This window comes from Bicyclus anynana, chromosome 21 (genome assembly GCF_947172395.1).
Source record: "Bicyclus anynana chromosome 21, ilBicAnyn1.1, whole genome shotgun sequence".
Taxonomy (NCBI): Eukaryota; Metazoa; Arthropoda; class Insecta; order Lepidoptera; family Nymphalidae; genus Bicyclus; species Bicyclus anynana.
Window position 1 is genome coordinate 7,976,855 of NC_069103.1, and position 22,013 is coordinate 7,998,867.

A 22,013-nucleotide genomic window follows, 5' to 3' on the forward strand; every position below is an offset into this window, starting at 1 on the left:
AAGTCAAAGCGAAGCTTGAGCGAGTCCGCTAGTTATAATATAATATTATGAGGTTGAGGCCTCTTTACTATGAAACGTTTTGGGGAAAATGTAAGTACTTTTTTATTCTTTGCAAGTTAGGTGGTAAATCACCTGATGTGTAAGTGGCGATGCAATATGAGATGGAATCGGTCTAACTTGTTAGGAGGAGGATGAAATCCACACCCCTTTCGGTTTCTACACGACTTCGTACCGGAACGCTAAATCGCTTGGCGGTACGTCTTTGTCGGTAGGGTGGTAACTAGCCAAGGCCAAAGCCTCCCACCAGCCAGACCTGGACCAATTAAGAAAACCTCAATCGGTCCAGCCGGGGATCGAACCCAGGAGATCCGTCTTGTAAGTCCTCAGCGCATACCACTGCGCCGCGGAGGCCGTCAAACAATGTAATGACAGTGTTAAACAGAATTATTAGATATCTTCAAATAGGAACGTTGCTTTGCCATACACATCAACCTCAAATAGCTCCACGGTTTAGGTATCATACTCAGATCCGACAGATCTGGAGTTCAATTCCCACCCTTTGGACTGTTGGTTTGCCCTATCAGTATAGGCATAATCACCCCGGAGGACGTAAGTTCGAATCCAGTCTGAGGCATGCACGTCCAACTTTTCAGTTGTGTGCATTTTAAGAAATTAAATATCACGTGCCTCAAACGTTGAGGAAAACATCGTGAGGAAACCTGCATACCTGAACATTTTCTTAATTCTCTAGAGTGTGAAGTCTGCCAATCCGCATTGGACCAGCGTGGTGGATTAAGGCCTAACCCCTCTCATCCTAAGAGGAGACTCGTGCTCAACAGTGAGTCGAATATGAATTGTTAATGATGATGATGACATACCAATTAGCAGAAGGTATTTTGTAATTTATTTAAATCTAATTTATTTTATGTATAATAAATACTCGTAGCTAGAAATTTACCACCAGATAAACTGTACTTAGGTTTAATAAACACCCTATGGTTTATTTATACCAAACACCTACGTATAGCGTGAAGAAAACTCTCAGTGAATAAACATAATATCTAACTTTGTACACATGAATGTATAATTTAATCCGTCTGAAAACCATTGAGTTACTACAGTATTACGTACTAGAGATACTACGTACTAGATACTACGTACTACGTACATACTAGAGTACTAGCCTATATCTTTATAATTTTTATTATTAGTTTCTTCGTTAGGTTGCTAGGAAGAGATCGCTTTTAAGCGATAAGGCCGCCTATTGTGCATTTTCTTTCTTTCCATTATTTTTCTGTATCGTATGTTTCTGTGTGGTGTACAATAAAGTATATTTTCATTTCATTTCATTTCATTTTCATTAGAGAATATCATTTTGCCCGTTTTAAACAATATCATTTTGCCTGACTGATTAAAGTATTTGCTGCATCTCTAAAATATCAAATAAAATATCAAAGTCTACCTATACCCATACCTGCTATTATAATCGGTGAACATACATAAAAAAAGATCCTCCTCCTTTTTTGAAGTCGGTTAAAAATATGCAGCGCTAAATCGCGTATGCATAGCATACTCTAGCGGTTTCAATAGCGTAGTTCTCGTTTCCGTGAGGATATGTAGATAAAATATAGCCACACACTCACAAATAACGTGACTTTCTAGTGGTAAAAGAATTGTCAAAATCAGATCAGTAGATTCAGAGATTACCCTACAGTACTACAAACTTACGTCTTTAAAATATAGTAGATATAGGTAGATAGATTTCTTGCGACCAAAACACTAGGGGTAACTTGTTAGGAGGAGGATGAAAATCCACACCCCTTTCGGTTTCTACACGGCATCGTACCGGAACGCTGAATCGCTTGGCAGTACGTCTTTGCCGGTAGGGTGGTAACTAGCCACGGCCGAAGCCTCCCACCAGCCAAACCTGGACCAATTAAGAAAATGTCAATCGACCCAGCCGGGGATCGAACCCAGGACCTCCGTTTTGTAAATCCACCGCGCATACCACTGCGCCACGGAAAAAAAGTGATAGGTTGTCTTCTCTAATACGTAGTACACAGTAACTCTATGCTGAAAACACGATCTTGAAGATAAACCGGCGCGCACCTCTGCTCCTTTAAACGTAAATAGATTCATACAATATGCAAATATGAAATGGCAAACATGTCTCGTGTATAAATATTTCTATCTCCTGTTTATAATAAAATGTGTCACATCTAAATATAGGTTATGTTGGTGACGTCATAGCGAAGCTCAGTCACCAGGCGATGTATTGGACATGTGCGATTTTCGTGATATGTGAGAGGTAAAATTACAATGAAACGGCCACTTGATTACGTATTACTGACTGCCACACTCCCGCGGTTATATCATCATCATCATCATCATATCAGCCGATGGACGTCCACTGCACGACATAGGCCTTTTGTAGGGACTTCCAAACATCACGATACTGAGCTACCTGCATCTAGCGAATCCCTTCGACTCGCTTGATGTCGTCAGTTCACCTGGTGGGGGGTCGGGCAACACTGCGCTTTCTAGTGCGGGTTCGACGCAGCACTTTGGGACCCCAACGTCCATCGGCTCTTCGAACTATGTGCCTCGCCCATTGCCACTTCAGCTTCGCAACTCCTTGAGCTATGTCGGTGACTTTGGTTCTTCCATGGGAATACGGGGAGAAAATATAGCCTATGTTATTAGGTAAAAATGTAGCTGTCTAATGGTGAATGAAATCTTCAAATCGGTCGAGTAGTTTTTCCGTTAAATCGAACAAACAAAAATCTAACCTATAGTATTATTTGGTTAATTGTTTTAGGCCTAAAAATCAAATGGTTAAAAACCTGTTATTCCGTCAATTATAAAAAACAGACATTTTAAACCAATCTGTAGATGTATCAACTTGTATAAGTTACACTAATATCAAAAGCTAAAGAGTTTGTTTGTTTGTTTGATTGATTAAACGCGCTAATCTCAGAAATCTGGTCCGATTTAAAAAATTCTTTCCGTGTTAGATAGGCCATTTATTGAGGAAGGCTATAGGCTATATATTCCCCGTATTCCTACGGGAACGAGAACCACGCGGGTGAAACCACTCGGCGTCAGCTATTGCCTGATAAAGACATAATAAACGATAGACAACGGAAATTTCTCAACAATTCGTGCGATCCGAAAAAACTTTATTCCAAGTCTAAGAAAAAAGCACCAACCAATTTATAGAAGCGACATGCCCACATTACTATTACCATAATCCATATGTATGAATTGATTTCCATGAAGACGGTAAAAGGAGAAATATAAATGTTTGCTCACGGAAATTGGGTTTTCGGGCGTTATGTTTTTATCTTTAGTTTAGTTTTTATTGGACGTGAAATTCAGTTTTTCATAAATCCCACGAGAGCCATGGATTTTTCCGGGATAAAAAGTAGCCTGTATGTGGCTCAATAACCTCCTCTACCAGTTAAAGTGACGTTAAAATCGGCTAAGCTGTTCCAAAGAATGGCCCGGACAAACACGGCCTTTTATAATTAAAAAAAATTAAATAAAAGCTTGTTTGTGTTTTAGTATCGTGTAAATATTTCTAAACACTTGGGAAAACATTCAAGTAAGATTAAACACACGTTAAGATTTAGTGTTAACGTGACGTCACGAAACCGTTAAAATATAGACCATCATGGCTGACAGTATTGTGGCTCGTACCTATTGTCAAAAAACTATTTTTTTTTTAAATATTAAAAAAATATTTTTTATGTACGTATATTCATGTCTCAATAAAACATATTTTATTTAATCTAGTAGAATCATCATCATCGTCATTATTATCAACCCATATTCGGTTCACTGCTGAGCTCGAGTCTCCTCTCAGAATGAGTGGGGTTAGGCCAACAGTCCACCACGCTGGCCCAATGCGGATTCACGCACGCAGAGAATTAATAAATTTTTAAAAATTTAGTAGAATGCTATTGTAATTTGAAAAAGTGTCTGCTAGCCTATAATTGTCTAATCTCTCAATTTGAAGGAAATCGAAAGCGTGTAATTTTTCAAAGGGAATGTTTCGTAACGTAATTGATGTCGGCACTGAAATTACGGGCTTGGATGAATGAGGTACCTACTAGCTCTGCTCTACTATATTGGTTTAGGTTAAAGTAGCGTTTATTAGATCAAATTGCGAGGAATTTGTGGCTAAAATTAAGCTTAATTATTAATTATTGTGTAATCTATAACATTGTTGTAAGATTTTGTGGTATTTATATTATCATCATCAAATCAGCCGATGGGGTTCGACTGCCAGGATTTTGTAGAGACTCCCAAATATCACGATCGCATCCAGCGAATTCCTGCGACTTACTTGATGTCGTCAGTTTATTTGGTGACCAACACTGCGCTTTCTAGTTTGGTGTAGCCATTCCAGCACTTTGGGACCCCAACGTCCAACGGCTCTTCGATGTGCCCTGCCCATTACCACTTCAGATTAGCGACTCGTTGAGCTATGTCGGTGACTTTCATATAGGGTGGTCCGGGGTATATGTATAGGGCTCGTATGTAGCTTTGCATTACGAGGTCTTGCTATGAAACTGCTTTTCTTGCTGCTAAGAATTTTAGTAAAAATTCAGCCGGAAGTTGGGAAGTTGGTATTGTTGCATCCTCGTGCCTCGAAGAACCCGCCCTTGGTCCCGGTTATTATAACTAACATCCGATTGTGGTCGTCACAATTGTCACCATCCCGCCAACCCACTTTGGAGTAACGTGGTTGGTATAAGCTCTATATCCCCTTCCCTATAAGGAGGGAAGCCTAGCCCTCAGACCTGGCTTGGTAGTCATTAAGATAGGCTGGTACATTTATCCAACATCGTGAAAGTCTTTGGTAGGAGCATATAATGTGACAAACTTTCAGCTTCTATATAATGCTGGTTGGCTGGTTTTAATAGGCTTTTAGTACATAACTATTAGGTATACTCGTATACACGAATATCTAAATCGCGTGGTAACTTTTAATTAATACGCCAAACCTTGGAGGTAGTTTATCATGAACAAGTCTTTAGTGTTAAATGAAATTATGATTTAATCTAGATTTCAGGGTCCCATGGTGCTGGAATTGCGGATAGCGCAATGTTGGTTGACCCCCAACTAGGTGGACTGAGGACATCAAGCGGGTTGCAAGGAGTCGCTGGATGCTGGCGGCTCAAGACCATGTTATTTGGAAGTCCATGCAAGAGGCCTATGTCCTTCTATTATAAACTAAAGTGTTAGGCGTCCACAGAACAAGCAAAATAAATTAATGAGGTCAAATAATTGAAAATGTCGTACACAATTGTAATGGCGTCAACGTTTCACAGATAAAAGATTGAAATACAAAAACATAGGGATTTAAAAAAATACATTCATATACCCACGTTCAGCGATATGAAAGTTTCTACAAAATACCAGAAACTTTTTATTTATTTTTGATTCCAGAAAGGATCAAACAGAAACAATAATTGCGAGCTACATATTCACCGTATCGAAATAAGCCCGTTTATCATCGAACAATAAAGGTTTCACAAATAACGTAAACAGAAATAACCAGATATTTATTTTAGCGATGTTTATTTCAAAATTCTCTTTCAGAAAGGTTGTGTATATTCGAAATTTACTTTTGTTTGCGCAAAACCTCCGCGAACAAAATTACACGGGCGGGATTTTCGACAGCCTGGGGCGATCTCGTTATATTCCATGTATCTCAAGTTTACCTACTACATATTATGTATTCTGTGGTACATAAAAACAAGTTCACCTTCTACAGATTATGTATTGTGTGGTAGGTAATTAGGACTAAAACAAAACAAAGTATTTGTTTTGTTTTAGTCCTAATTAACGGGTTTGTGCGACTTATAATAATGGCGCCCAAGACTATTGCGTGCTTGATTTCTCTCCCTTAGAGGAGAGGAGATATAGAATATGAAACCACCACGCTGCTCCAATGCGAGTTGGCGAGCCTAGGGTCATAATTTTTAAATTCTTTATCGATAATGACCACTATCAAAAAATACCTAAATTATAATGACCGTAGGAAGCTTAACGTACCTACTCACTTGTAACACTACCGTCTTACCAATTCTGGGCTGAGACCTTTTGTTGAAAACTATATATAGATGACTGTCTGTAACACCAAACAGAAAGGGTTTACAGCTCAGCATTAGCCGTTCATTGCAGAAAAGCAATGCCCAGCGCTGATTTTCGGTTGAGACCCAGGTGACGTCACAGCCAGTTACAATGTCAAATCAAATTACTTTATAATTAAAAGAAAAGTAGGCTTAGTTTACAAGCACTTTTGAAACGATAAGGTCTACTATTTGTAATAAATCTAACACCGGTTCAAAACTTCAGAAGGCAGGTTGTGCTGAGAAGAGCCGGCAAATTTTAAAACCCTATATTAACTATATTGCAGGCGTCTTAACTTATCTTGGGGAAATGTATAACAATCAGAGTTCATTGAATTTGATTCTCTAAAGTTTCTAAATTAAAAAAGTACACTTTTAATCAAATTCAACGCATAGATATTATCTAAAACAACTAATAAATCTTAGATTTATAAGATTTATATCAACACTTTTTCGATCTACTATTTTTTTTACTAAAATATATTTAAAATTCTCCGATGAGTTGTCCTTACATTAAACCGAGGAGATTAGACAAACAGTTGTATAATAAAGCTGTATTTACATTGGGATGTCGAGGAATAGTAATTTGAGCAAATTGTCTAGAGAACTGGGAACCAAAAAATATATACGGTCGAATTGAGAAACCTCCTCCTTTTTTGAAGTAGGTTAAAAAAGAAAATAAAAGAATTTTGAGTGTATTTTAGCCAAATCGAAAAATAAAGTTCTATGAATATATATAATTATTTATAGATAGACTTAAATTATAAAGACTATACCTTCTTTATAGAACCTACCATCCCCCCCTTCTTTATAGAATGGTACACATAATGGCATTTTTAAACGATCAATTTTTAAAATGAATAAGGGGCCATATTTTAAGTCAGTTAGTTAAGTTTTTGACGTGTATGTAATATGTATGTAAATAATTGTATAATGTTTGTAAGCCAGCGATTTTCTCTAAACACATTGAGTGTCTCGAATTCGGCTTTATCTCTGTCTGGTAAACACAATATAGATAAATTCGAAACTCACGCTGTGAAACCATAAAAACATCGTTACTGAATGTCGCTACAGTTCTAAGCGAGCAAATGCTCATTGTCGCAGTAAAGACTCAGGCTAGAGCATCAAGTGAAAACGCGGCTTAGAGATAACCGCAAACATTATGATCACATCTCCCGGGGGCGAGGTCTCATCATGAGTCAGGGAGGTCGCAAATTTCCCTCGGGCCTTAAACAATTTGTAGAGAGCTGTAACTTTTTGAACGTATTTATTTTGTAAGAATGGGAGAAAAGGGTCGCTTATCGTTCACTGTTGCGTGGTATGATTGATATTGTGTAACGGTTATGTTGGATATTAAAGTTGAAACAAGTAACTGCAATTTGTTGTTTGATATACTTTGTAAATATATTTTCTTTAAAAAGGAAACTAGCGAACGCCCATTGATTTGTCAGCAAATTCGTTTTTTCTAACAACTTTTCCTTTACTTCCTCAAACTCGCATAAAAATTCGTATAAAGTTTTCTGTGATTAGGTCGGATAAACAATTTTCTACATACGTCGTCACATATCTACTTAATGAAATAGTTATAAAACTCAGTACTGTTCGCCTTTCCTCTAGGTGGACCAAGAGATATTGACCGTGGAGTTTTGAAGTCCTTACGCGAGATCTAATACAGTCAAGCTACTCGGACGATTGAGGGATTATTTTTATTACGATGGTCAAAACTTTATAGTTGCTTATCATACTTTCCTATGGGATTTCGATCTTTCTGTTTTTATAGTTTCCTTCCTCAAAAAGAAAAAAACGAAACCCTCATAGGATGACTTTGTTTCCGTCTGTCTGTCTTTATATCCCTACCCTTTATATCAAAAATGGGTGCAGGTATCAAGTTGTAATTTAGACCGTATACACATAAACAGGTCTTTACGGTGAAAATTTCAAAAGTCTGTTCGTAAAAAATGATGCGGCAGTTAATTCATTGGCCAGTAAGTACAAGTACAAGAAAAATCTTAAAACATTTGTAATTAAATCTTGAAAAATAGGGAGTTTAAAATTCGGGCAAAAACTGCGCAATTCGATTCCTAAAGTATTTATAATGATGATCATACGTATGCAGGGGCGTAGCTACCGCCGTATCAGCCTTACCAATGATACGGGGCCCACGGACTACAAGGGCCCCTTGCGTGTGAAAGCAAAAATTGGTAAAGTGACAATGTCACTTAATCTAGAGCTTCCCGGAAAAAACTGCTTATAGAGTTTCACTTTAGAAATGACAAAATTTTTCACTCAAAAATTTCAGTCACTGTCATATTTATTTTAAGCAAACATTTTGATTAATTTTGTGAGAAATCTTTACCAACTAATTTATACAGGGCCCCTCAAAGGCACGCTATGCCACTGTACGTATGGAACTTTCAATGGGCGATTCCAACACGCACTTGTCCGGTTTTTGTAAGATCACGAAGGTGTGGTCATCACAAGCTCTCGCTGTAAAATGTTCTTGTTCCAGGGTCGCAATGGTTTAGGCAACATATACGTGTGGGCGAGCGGAGACGGCGGGGAAGACGACGATTGCAACTGCGACGGCTACGCGGCGTCCATGTGGACTGTATCAATTAACAGGTGAACTACAATCAGATAGACTCCGTGCCACAAACTAAGTCCTGTAAAACCTGTACTAAAATTGACAGCGCCATACAAAAATGACAATAAGACCGCCATTACCAATTGACAATGAGCGCCATTAAGACATTAGCGCTTACTAGTATGGAGTATACTATTTTATTGCGTACCTGTATCATTAATTACCTAGTTAGTCGACCTCCCATGAGCTGGGCTGATGACATCAAGCGAGTCGCAGGGACTCGCTGGAAGCAGGCGGCTCAGTATCGTGATGTTTGGAAGTCCCTACAAAAGGCCTATGTCCTGCAGTGGACGTCCATCGGCTGATATGATGATGATCAATAATTAACAATTAATCACTAATGTTATAAAGGTGAATGTTTGTGTAAAAAGACCTTTTCAGAGTATAGGTACCTCATACTACCTACCTAAGTAGAGGATTTTATATCAAGTCTATGGGTGGCGTTGTCGCCTGGAGTCGTCGGGGTTTACATGGAAAATAGCAAATAGCAAATAAAAAACCTATTCACTTTTCTATGTTTTCTATGTATTTTGACGGCCTCCGTGGCGCAGTGGTATGCGCGGTGGATTTACAAAACGGAGGTCCTGGTTTCGATCCCCGGCTGGGCAGATTGAGATTTTCTTAATTTGTCCAGGTCTGGCTGGTGGGAGGCTTCGGCCGTGGCTAGTTACCACCCTACCGGCAAAGACGTACCGCCAAGCGATTTAGCGTTCCGGTACGATGCTGTGTAGAAACCGAAAGGGGTGTGGATTTTCATCCTCCTCCTAACAAGTGAGTCCGCTTCCATCTTAGACTGCATCATCATTTACCATCAGGTGAGATTGTAGTCAAGGGCTAACTTGTAAAGAAAAAAAAAAAGAAAAATGTATTTTATCTTGTAACCTTTTGTACAGTGCAATAAATGACGGTCAGAACGCCCACTACGACGAGTCCTGCTCCTCGACTCTCGCCAGCACGTTCAGTAACGGCGCCCGCGACCCCAGCACGGGCGTGGCCACGACGGACTTGTACGGGAAGTGCACAGCCACCCACTCTGGTACGTCGGCAGCCGCGCCCGAAGCCGCCGGGGTCTTCGCATTGGCTTTACATGCAAAGTAAGTGTTACCTCGGGGATATCATATCCGTCGCATTATTATTTATGACTAGCGGACGCCCGCGACTACGTTCGCGTGAAACCCTATCCTATCCTTACTCTACCCCTACCCTACCACGCGACGGCGACGGAAGCTTAAAAAATGAAGTAACTTCTCCCGTTTTCTCAACATTTCCCTTCACTGCTCTGCTCCTATTAATTATAGCGTGATGAAAAGTATACTATAACCTGCCCAGGAGTATAAAGAATAATTGTACAAAGTTTCGTTAAAATCCGTCGAGTAGTTTTTGTTTCTATAACGAACATACCACACGACGGAAGCTTGAAAAATTGAGTAACTTCTCCCGTTTTCCCAACATTTCCCTTCACTGCTCTGCTCCTATTGATTGTAACGTGATGAAAAGTATATTATAACCTGCCCAGGAGTATAAAGAATAATTGTACCAAGTTTCGTTAAAATCCGTCGAGTAGTTTTTGTTTCTATAAAGAACATACAGACAGACAGACAAAAATTTTACTGATTGCATTTTTGGCATCAGTATCGACCACTAATCACCCTCTGATAGTTATTATTTTAGAAATATATTTCATGTACAGAATTTACCTCTCTACAGATTTATTATAAGTATAGATAAAATATTATTATTTATATATATGATTTTCAAATAGCAGTTTTTCAGTAGCACATTAATTAGTCTTGCAGTTGTTTTGTGTCCTTATTTATTCAAATAAACTTTTATTTTTTTATGAAATATAGATTCGCTACTAGGCTTGACTACTAGACCGCATTAGATACTCAAAGCAGTACCTAATGCGGTCTAAGTTGGAGTGCACTTACCTAGAAGATGCATGTACAGATATGGGTAGTCACTGTCAATGTACGCCAAATATGAGGGTTGCTATAATAGTTAAATATAGTACATTACTGCATTCGTAACATTTCTAAGCAATTATCAATCTTACCATACTTAGTTTCTCTGTATTTCATTCTTCAACCAATACAGATGCAAATTGTGGAATTTTTCACATGCGAACTGTGGATGAACATGTTTCTCAAAAGTTCAAACTGTTTATTAAACGCAAGTTGCTAAGAAAGTCTTATTAAAGTGTTAATGATTATATGAATGATAAAAAAGCTTGGTGTTAAACTGCACTTAACTGTGTACGTAGGTACTTAGTTTTAGATAAGTTTGTAAAATGGTGGTAAAAAAGTAACCTTGGCCGAGTTTATTGTGGGCTCTTCTCGGACCAAGGTGGGTTTAGATCCCTCATAACTTTAACTTTTCGACTATAATTACCACCATTAATTTAAATTAAATTATGACATGACTTAACCTTTCAAAAGTGTTTGTAAACAAAGCCAAATTGAATTAAATGAATTTTGATTTTTGATTTTGTTTTTGTCAACTTTTCACTACAGCATTGAATATAGCGGATAAAGATTTAAAAAGTTCCTACCTCGCATTCGTAATGCTTCTGGAATTGCAAATGTTGGTGTATGAGTGAATGGTAATATATATCTATACTTATAATAAATCTGTAGAGAGGTCAATTCTGTACATGAAATACATTTTCAAAATAACTATCAGGGGGTGATTAGTGATTGATACTGATGCCAAAAATGCAATCAGTAAAATTTTTGTCTGTCTGTCTGTCTGTATGTTCGTTATAGAAACAAAAACTACTCGACGGATTTTAACGAAACTTAGTACAGTTATTCTTCATACTCCTGGGCAGGTTATAGTATACTTTTCATCACGTTACGATCAATAGGAGCAGAGCAGTGAAGGGAAATGTTGGGAAAACGGGAGAAATTACTCCATTTTTTAAGCTTCCGTCCCGTGTGCAGCCTTAATGGATAGGGTAGGTGTAGGGTAGGGGTAGGGGTAGGGCAGGAGTAGGGTAGGGTAGGGGTAGTTAAAAGTTTACATCTAATTCACGCGGACGAAGTCGCGGGCGTCCGCTAGTAATTTAATAATATCAGAATCAGAAGTGTAATATATTGCTTCTTTTGAAGTACATCAACTCTGGAACAAATAACGTTAGCAATATTGTCAACGTTAACTTTAGTGACGATTAAACGGAAATGCCCCTGCGAAAATCGCGTAGGTTGTGGAAATGCTGACACTATTTCCCGTACGGGAAGTGAGTGGCAATGTGAGGATACATAAATTAATCTTGTTTCAGCCCACTCTTTAGGTTGTGTGTGTAGGTATAACACTAAATACAAACTGGTTTTGCGAAAAACATTGTTAACGTTCAAACTTTAGTTCTCTAGCGTAGAAGAAGAAGAAGAAGAAATATACTTTATTGTACATTAAAAACAAAAATAAACAATAACTTATAATAACACTTAGAAACTAATGTACAAATGGCGGTCTTATCGCTAAAGAGCGATCTCTTCCAGACAACCACTGTGGAAGAGAAAAAAAAAAGTAAGCACCGATTCGGGTATACGCACACAAAAATAAGAAAAGTTAAGTAATTTAAATACATAAATATTAAGCAATAATACATAATAATAATACATAGACTATACTTAACTACATCATACATATATACAAAGAAATACATACATAGAAATACATATAGTATTTCTATGTATGTATTTAGCGTAGTTGTCATGATTTCTTACTTGGACAATTTAGGATAGAATTTAGGAATTAGGATAAGATTTAGAATTTAGGAAGTGGCACGTCGATTCTCTTTCGTCGAGTGGCTCTCCTAGAACATTCGTGGAGCGATCCGCGGTTTTTACTTGGTCAGTCCAGCGCATTGGTGACCTGCCACCCACTCTTGTGTGTGTGTGTGTGTGTGCCCTTCACCTTTCCTTGCACCACACGTCTCTCTATGTTATTATACTATTATCATTTATTTTTCAGTCCTAAACTAACTTGGCGAGACATTCAACATCTGGCGGTGCTAACGTCGAAGAGGAACTCTTTATATGATGCGAAGGTGCGTTTTTTTTACGATTAATAACTTTTTTTTTTATTCTTTACATATTAGCCCTTGACTACAATCTCACCTGATGGTAAGTGATGATGCAGTCTAAGATGGAAGCGGGCTAACTTGTCAGGAGGAGGATGAAAATCCACACCCCTTTCGGTTTCTACAACGGCATCGTGCCGGAACGCTAAATCGCTTGGCGGTACGTCTTTGCCGGTAGGGTGGTAACTTGCCACGGCCGAAGCCTCCCCACCAGCCAGACCTGGACAAATTAAGAAAATCTTAATCGGCCCAGCCGGGGATCGAACCCAGGACCTCCGTCTTGTAAATCCACCGCGCATACCACTGCGCTACGGAGGCCGTCAAACTACTTATCACGATTTGTTATTCTGTTTTTGCAATTGTAAAAGACTACTTCTTCGAAGACGAAAACACAGTTTCATTTCATAACCTGCATACCTGAGAATTTTCTTAATTCTCAACGTGTGTGAAGTGTTCCAATCCGCATTGGGCCAGCGTGATGGACTATTGGCGTAACCCCTCTCATTCTGAGTGGCGACTCGTGCTTAGCAGTGAGCCGAATATGCGTTGATAAAGGTTATGATAAATATCTATAATATATTATTAAATATTAATTGTTATTATAATTATATGAAAACATAACTAAGTATATATAATAACTAAGTTACTAGCATACTTATCAATGCCCAGCCAAAAACATTGAGTTACTATGTACTATGTACGATGTAATTTTTCATGTAAAATGATTGCTTGCGATGTTGTACCACAAATCGGACCTTTATCGTGTTATCGAGTCAACAACGAGCGGGATTAGCTGAACGAGCTTTTGAACAATGCTAGCGACAAGGCTGATAGCGGATACATCGCTCGCGACCCATTCTTGTTGCTACTACGTGTTACAAGGCTTATCGATAGCTATTGTAGTACGCAATTGATAGATAAGATTTCCTATAGCGTTAGTATCACAACTAGATTGACGAGGTAAAATAATGAATGTAGATTTTGACATCTACGATATTGTATCTATTGAACTCTGTTCTGGTTTATCACTTTTCGTAAATTAAATGTGATATGGTATCTTATTTAAGTAGCTTCATCATCCACTGAATGGCTGAGCCTTCTTATGAGACCCACAGTTAACGACCAAGTCATCACTGGTGACAGGCTTTGGTCGAAGACTTTTGTCTTCAGGCACTGGAGAATTTTGGAAGAAAATTGCAAAGTTTCCCAAATACTACTCAGCTGAGTAGGATTCGGCAATTCACCTCTGACTTAGAATTGGACCTACCTAACTGGACCAATATATTAGGTATTAATAAGGTAGGCAGAATAGTTCTCAACTATAACTGGGTTGAGGGAGACAAGAGCATTACCAATCTTTGTCATCATTTGTTGTATAGACTTCCAAATACCACCACCAGCATCCAGCGGCTCCCTGCAAGTCGCTTGATGTCCTTCCATCAAGTAGGGGACGACCAACACTGCGCTTTCCTGTGCAGTGTCGCCATTCCAGCACCTCGTGACCCTAACGTCCATCGGCTCTTCGTACTATATTCCCATGCCCACTTCAACTTTGCGACTCGGTTAGGTATGTGACTCGGTGGCTCGGTGAATGATTCTTCCTCACTTTTGAATCGATCACTCAGAGAAACTGCTAGCTCGCTCCATCGAGTTTTTTTATGATTAGTTAGCAAGTCTCGGATTACCAATACTTATTATTACTTTCCAGGGCCGCTTCCATTGGACGATGAACGGCGTGGGGCTCGAGTTCAACCATCTGTTCGGTTACGGCGTGCTCGATGCGGGCGCCATGACCGCATTGGCGGCCAACTGGCGCTCCGTGCCGCCGCGGTACCACTGCGAGGCCGGTTCTGTGAACACTCACACGTGAGTACAGTAGCATTGCCGGCCCGTCCATTTGACGAACGGAGCAGTCGCTCCAGGCGCCAACTCCTAGAAAGCGCCTAAATGACAATCCTACTCAACCGTAGACGATACTGCGCCTGATATTCAATTGGTCACCCCAGAGTATGGTCGACTTACTTTACACTCATAATTTGGTATACTTAGGTATTTACATATTCTTAGGAAGAAACAGGAGAGACGCCATAATTGGATCTCGCACCTCACACCTCGAGGAAACACCTCGAGCAGGTCCCGGAGCACTTGTACCCTTGGGAGTAGCTTTAAAGGATCCTTTCAGATTGCATAAACACTCACCTTTCCCGACATGTTCGCTATGCCCAAACTAAATCTATACTAATAAATAAAGCTGAAGCTTGTTTAATTGAACGCGCTAATCTCAAGAACCACTGGTCCAATTTGAAAAATTCTTTCAGTGTTAGATAGCCCATTTATCGAGGAAGGCTAAATATTATCCCCGTATTCCTACCGGAACGGGAACCACGCGAGTGGAACCGCGCGGCGTTAGCTAGTTTATGATAAACAATAATTATAACACAACCATTATTATTAATTACAACACAAAAAAAAAACACTAACGCGACTGGCAGCGTGACGGTGTCTACGGTGCCTAACAAACAACTGAGCTCAAGTAATCAAATACCCTCTTAATTATACCGACACTGATGTCTCCCCTACACAAAAACATAAATAATGAAATAACATTCATTAAATAATGAATCAACTACTAAAAAAATAATGAATCGTCTACTAGTGCGGTATCAAGTCCGGTAAGTTGCCCCACGAGGGATGGATATACGTCTACGACAAAATTTAGTACCACTAACTATAGGAAATATTGTGAAGTAAATCAAATCTGACACGAGATGGCGCTATTTACCGCTAAAATTTTTAAGTTTCTCTTTCATGTATCATTTTATTTTTATTATTCGTGCGGGCTAAAGGACACTCGTTATTTTCGTTCCAGCGAGATCCCTCCTGAGGGCGACATAGCAGTGAGCCTGCACATCGACACGAGCGCGTGCGCCGGCACGCCCAGCGAGGTGCGCTACCTGGAGCACGTGCAGGCGGTGGTCAGCGCCAACGCGACGCGGCGCGGCGACCTGGAGCTGTTCCTCACCAGCCCGATGGGCACAAGGTAGCTATCATAGTAAACCTACGTTTAAACTATGACTTGGGCCTGTAGCCAAGTGGCAGATTCTCTTTCTACGATCGTAAACGCTTCGAAAATTCAAAAATGTATAGGAATGACATTTGCTATCGACAGGTCACGTGGTCAAGTCGATCGGTTCTGTCATTCCCATACATTTTTCTAGTTTTCGAAACGTTAGCGGTTGTAGAAAGAGAATCGCCGCTCCGCAGATGAAGGATGGTAGAAAACACCAATATGCGCACCTCCTCTCATCCATGTAGACAGCACTGAATGCAACGACGAGCGTCTCGGTATGTGAAAGCGCCTATTTTAGCGATCCTTTCGCAAGCCAATAGGACGCAAGTGGCTCCGGTAGGTTTTTGTTTTACTTGACCGTACAATGCACAGTTATGATCTGAGGGCCTAGTGGCAGTTTGATACTGTGACGATCACGTTAACGTAAACGCGAATTTCGGAATCGAAATAACGCTATCTAGTGGCACTACTGCACAACTGTTTCAATTCCATTTAAATTTGCGTTTACGTTAACGCGATAGTAACAGTATGAAAACATTGAAAAGTCCCACTAGGCACACGGTGCAATTTTTCGCTCGGGATGCGTAAAAGCATTTCCCAGCGTCAAAAAAAAGTCATTACCAGTACCAGAAGACTGTTTCGAGCAGCAAACAAAGTTAAGTAGCTTTAAAGATTTCTAACCTCCGATAGATGGTACTAACAGAAGAGAGTTTTACGAAATTTTTGTATCTGTCCATCTTTATGCGCCTTTCCAGTACTAAAATGCGCGTCAATAATACTTAAATATGCGTGTCAAGAAAGTATCCCATTGCGATGGAACGAATGGGAGAATAATACGTAAGAAAGTTAATCTCGTCATTTTTTAGCGCACATCTTAGGTCTAGATTAATTAAGATTCCTAATAGTCTCCAGATTATGTAAGGTATGTTTTCCCACAGATCAATGATACTGAGCCGACGTGCGAATGACGACGACAGCCGCGATGGGTTCACGAAGTGGCCCTTCATGACCACCCACACGTGGGGCGAGTACCCGCAAGGAGTATGGACGTTAGAGGTCAGTGACTCAGACTACACTCTTTGACTCTAATTAAAATTTACATATTATACAAGTCCGCCACAGTTTGTGTTGGTCTTCGTCATCGGATGGTATATTTTTGGTTATTTAAAGGATATTTCGCTGAGTATGCTCAGGAGTTATTCCATCTCGTACCTTCCATCATGCGATTTTACCATCGCATTCCAAAACAATTATAACCAATTGTAACCGAAGCCTCATGACAATCATTAAGAGGAAGAAAATCACATTTTTCGGGCATCTCTATGAGTTTCCTAGGTTGATCCTATAGAAGGTAAGATACCCGGAAAACGTGCTCCAGGAAGACAGGGAAGAAAGTGGATAGATGATGCCAAGAGTAGACCAAGTTAACATATACACAGCTTAAAAATATTGAAAAAGACGAGAAGAGTTTTCTACACATGACCGCTAAACTTCAGCTCGAAAAAGTCACCTAATGATGATGATTCCAAAACATCGGGTGAAATTTCATCCTAACGAGCCTAAGACTCGTACAAAGCGTTTTGCTTCATCCTTTATCTTACGCAAAGAATTGAAATGCCCTTTGGTCGTCATTTTCTAAAAAGCGCATTAAATCTTAGGTCACACCTATACTTCAACTTTATCATCATCATCATAATCATCATGTCAGCCAATTCATTCACTGCAGACATTCACTGCAGGACATACGCCTTTTGAACTTCCAAACATTTTGAATTAAGCCGCCTGCATCCAGCGAACCCCTGCGACTTGCTTGATGTCCCCACATACACAATTACTACTCTATCTAATCTACTTATTGGATCTACATTTACTAATTGGATTGGATATGTACGATTCAAAACATGAACCACTATCTAAAAAAATCAAAACTGGTTATTTCAATGACACGACATGATTATTTCGTTTATATTTTTTTTCATTTTATTTTTATCTTTATTAACGTACTCGTAACTACGTTCAAATAATCTTATGATGAATCGTACACCGACATACATAAATACCTTGCAGTTAAGTAAGCCTATTAAATAAAAAAAAAAACACATTTCCAGGGTCGGTTTAGCGGCGGTTCAGGGCCGAGTTCAGCCTCCGGTTGGCTCCGAGGCTGGTCCCTGGTGCTGCACGGCACGAGGGCGCCGCCCTACGCCCAACTGCAGCCCGAGGACCCTCACTCCAAGCTGGCCGTCGTGAAGAAGGCGCACGAAGACAATGCGACTACTAAGTAGACACTGATGTTAATGATCTAGAAATGAGAGGACGTCTTATGTTTGGACATTTAAATCAACTCCTTATATATTTTAAATTCGAAAGAAGCACACTTTTTGACGTGACAACGTCTTATAATTCGATGATGAAGCCAGCTGCACGCTCGAAAAAATATGACGTCATGCGTCGTTCCCTCGCTCTAGGGTTGCCAACTTTTTTTACAATAAGTAAAGTATATTCTGGTCTATAAAGATTAATAAACAGTATTTTAGAAAAACGATCATTTTCTCTTGAAAAATACAACCATTCCTTCAGTATTTTCTTATGACGTAGTCACCGACCGTTAAACCGACCTTACAGACAACCGATTTTTTTTTACAATGTTTACCACAAAATACTTTTAATAAGCATGATGTTAAAAGTCACTCATTGACTCAATGTTTTATACTATTAGATATGGCACACTAGCGCGTCAAAAAAGAGCCGGCAAAGTCAGCCAATTGGCGTGATTTCATTAAGTCGTATAATAAACGACGAAAGTTAATGGAGCTTAATAATATTCGTAGATACCTAAACATTATCTATAATGTCGAGTTGTGTGTTCAGAGTGTAAAAACTATATATTACATGAATATATAATGTATTATATAGTTCTGCCTCCGATTCCGGAGGGTGTGGGTTCGAATCCGGGGCATGCCCCTCCAACTTTTCAGCTGTGTGAAATTTAATATCACGTGTCTCAAACGGTGAAGAAAAACATCGTGAGGAAACCTGCATACCTTAGAATTTTCATAATTCTCTGCGTGTGTGAAGTCTGCCAATCCGCATTGGGCCAGCGTGGTGGACTATTGGCCTAATCCCTCTCATTCTGAGAGGAGACTCGAGCTCAGCAGTGAGCCGAATATGGGTTGATAACATCATAATGTAAGTGAACACAAAATTGTGCATGTGTATGCCCAGTGGAGTACCTGAGTTTGGAACACTTTTACGGTCATTTTGTAGACACGTAACGTATCTAATAGTATAATATCATTGGTTCTACAAACATGTAGGTAAGTTTGACAACCATTCAATGATCATTAATTGTATCATTAAGATATCTTTTCGATCATCATGATAATGAAAGAAGAACATACTCGAAAGAAAGAAAGAACTTGTCATCTTTACCTACACAGTAAAGTCATCGGCTCGTTTTATTGGTGACAACAAGTGCTATGGATCAGGATTACTATTAGTAAGTATTAATCAACAACCCTGGATTTTTCCAAGGATGCTGGAAAGGTATTGAAAAGTCGTCAACTAGCAATCCAATTGTTTGGAACTACAAGATTGTTGTCAAAAGCTTGTTTATAGGTTTCTAAATAAAATTAATTACGGACATATTTTTGGAATAAATCTCATTTCTAGATCTATGAAGGTAGAGTTTAACTAAATAACTTCTTATATTATATCTATTACTAATGTTCTCCAAATCTATACTTCTTATATTTTTAAATCAATTCATTGTTATTAATATTCTTTTCTTTGAACTTCATTAAGCCTTATACACACTGACGTTTTTCTTACACACATGGTTGGTGTGTGTTTATTAACTTATCATGAAAAAATTCTAAAAAGATAAAAAAACACACAGCGTGTATATAGCCTAAATACTTCTTAACTATTTCGTTTTACTTGTAATAAAAAGAAATGAAAATGAAATTGATAAAATCAAAAAATTAAATTTATCAATCGAGCAGGGGCCATGACTTCGTGGAATATATAATTGTATCTTCGGATTTAATATTTTTTCTATACAAAATATAATTTCACATAATAAAAAAATACTTTGTTTGAATATTTAAATTATAGTTTTTTTACGTTTATCAGCAGGATTTTATGTATCATTTGTGTATCGTTACGGGTAACTATATAATTTCTAGTCATTATTTTATTTTCCTATTGTTTTACTACAAAATAAAATATAAATATATAAAACTTAAGTTTTAAATTTTGTTCATCTTCCATTCATAATATAATAACATTTTTTTTGATCATAATGTCCGAGACATATCAAAATTTAAAACAACAAAACGGTTATTTATCTTAAACGTGGTTACCATTGTAAATACATAATGGTAAATTGGTAAGTATAATGTTAAATTAGAAGCTGAGCAAGATTTATCAATAAGTACCTAGATATTTTTTTATTTAGATTGAAAGAATATTTAAACAGTTTGATTTATATAATTTTAAACAATAATCACCAAATAAAGTTAATGGTATATGAAATGTCACAAATATTTCATCATTTACTATAAACCTCCATATATCCATATAAGAAATAAAAAGTGAAACACTTAGTGTAAACAATGAATCTTGCGTTTATGTTTACACTCGTCAGACAGATTCAGATAGAAAAATTAAATGGCCAGATGATGTTAAATAATCATCATTTGTTATCAACGCCATAATAGAGACGTCAATGCTTATTAAGACGAGATACAAAGTTTTACGAAACATCATTTTTTTTATCTTCAATATGGTGGTTAGAATAAAGCATCGAGCACACTGAGGTTTAAGGCCATGCGTGCGCAATCACATACGCCTCAGTGCTTCGAGAGCCATTCAAAGCAGTAAGCACAAAAGCACACATTAAAGCGCCAACGTATTTATCGGTACAAACTTTCTTCCATGAGTTCCATTCCATGTACATTTTTAGTGTTACCATTTATTATATTTTACTATATATATACAATGATGTATTGTAACATTATTAAATTCGGTAACTCATTATTTAAATTTCAAATGGCCTTCATTAACCCAGCTAATTGAAGGACATTTGAATGATACTTTCCACGGCACATACAATAATGCGCGTTATGTGTGTGTTTTGGAGACTGAAAAAGTCTTATATTTTCGGACTGTGTGAAAAAAATCATGCAATTTGGTGCGATATACGTAAAACGCGATATCACATTAATACTTATCTAATCATTGTTCTTACTAGACTTAATAAATATATCTACATATAAAATATTACCGAGGCTTATGTCGCATCAAATTGCAATCTCTAAAGCTGTATGGGCGATAATTAAGCTAAGACTACACTAAATCTTAAGATTTAAGATTTCCACTAAATTAAAAAAAAACGCTTTGAGGTGCGCTACTTTATAGATTTGTATCTTTTTAATGGGGTAGTGTAGCCTAAGCTTTATGGTGTAAAATTTTTTCAAGTAAAAATGAATAAAAATAAATACCATTTCGAGCCCTTATGAATTACCATTGGGCCCTTTATATATTTTCTTAAAAAATGTATTAAAATAGATACGATAACATTTCAAGTGTTTTGTTCTAATATAATAACCAAATAGCATAAAATTAATTAATATAGTTTTATAATGGCATGCATTAGGAGTTTTATTGCAAAGTAGAGGAGTTTAGTTTAAGTCAAATCATATAAAGAGAAAATATATTATGTATAACTATTATAGAAAATATAATGTGATTTGGTGTTGTATTTGAATTAAAGGACGTTTTTATAATTGATCATCCTTTCCCTTTATTTAAAATTTGTATACTTATCCAGAAGATAATTTTCCGAGTGGGTACTTATTAATGCAAAGAGCCAAATCTGAATCCATAAAGAGTATCGAAAAGTACGTAAAGAAATCCTCCAGGCAGATTTGATCATCATCATCTCCTTACCCTTATCCCACTTAAGTGGGGTCGGAAAAATATGTCAATCTTTTCCATTCGTTTCTATTACTCGTCAACTCATCATCCACTCCTTTTACACACATGTCCTCTTTCACACAATCCAACCATCTCTTC

At 38.1% G+C, this 22,013-nt stretch overlaps 1 protein-coding gene across 1 annotated transcript in view; it reads left to right on the forward strand.

Moving 5' to 3' along the window:
- LOC112058357 (neuroendocrine convertase 2) overlaps nucleotides 1-21,731 on the forward strand; it is an 84,684-nt gene extending 62,953 nt beyond the window's left edge. Inside the window, exons 8-14 of the mRNA XM_024099126.2 lie at nucleotides 8,650-8,762; nucleotides 9,678-9,878; nucleotides 12,760-12,835; nucleotides 14,577-14,734; nucleotides 15,738-15,908; nucleotides 16,877-16,994; nucleotides 18,047-21,731. Of these exons, the coding sequence (XP_023954894.1) occupies nucleotides 8,650-8,762; nucleotides 9,678-9,878; nucleotides 12,760-12,835; nucleotides 14,577-14,734; nucleotides 15,738-15,908; nucleotides 16,877-16,994; nucleotides 18,047-18,220 (1,011 nt within the window). The 3' untranslated portion in view covers nucleotides 18,221-21,731. The remainder of the gene's footprint in view (nucleotides 1-8,649; nucleotides 8,763-9,677; nucleotides 9,879-12,759; nucleotides 12,836-14,576; nucleotides 14,735-15,737; nucleotides 15,909-16,876; nucleotides 16,995-18,046) is intronic.
- The last annotated feature ends 282 nt before the right edge of the window (nucleotides 21,732-22,013 follow it).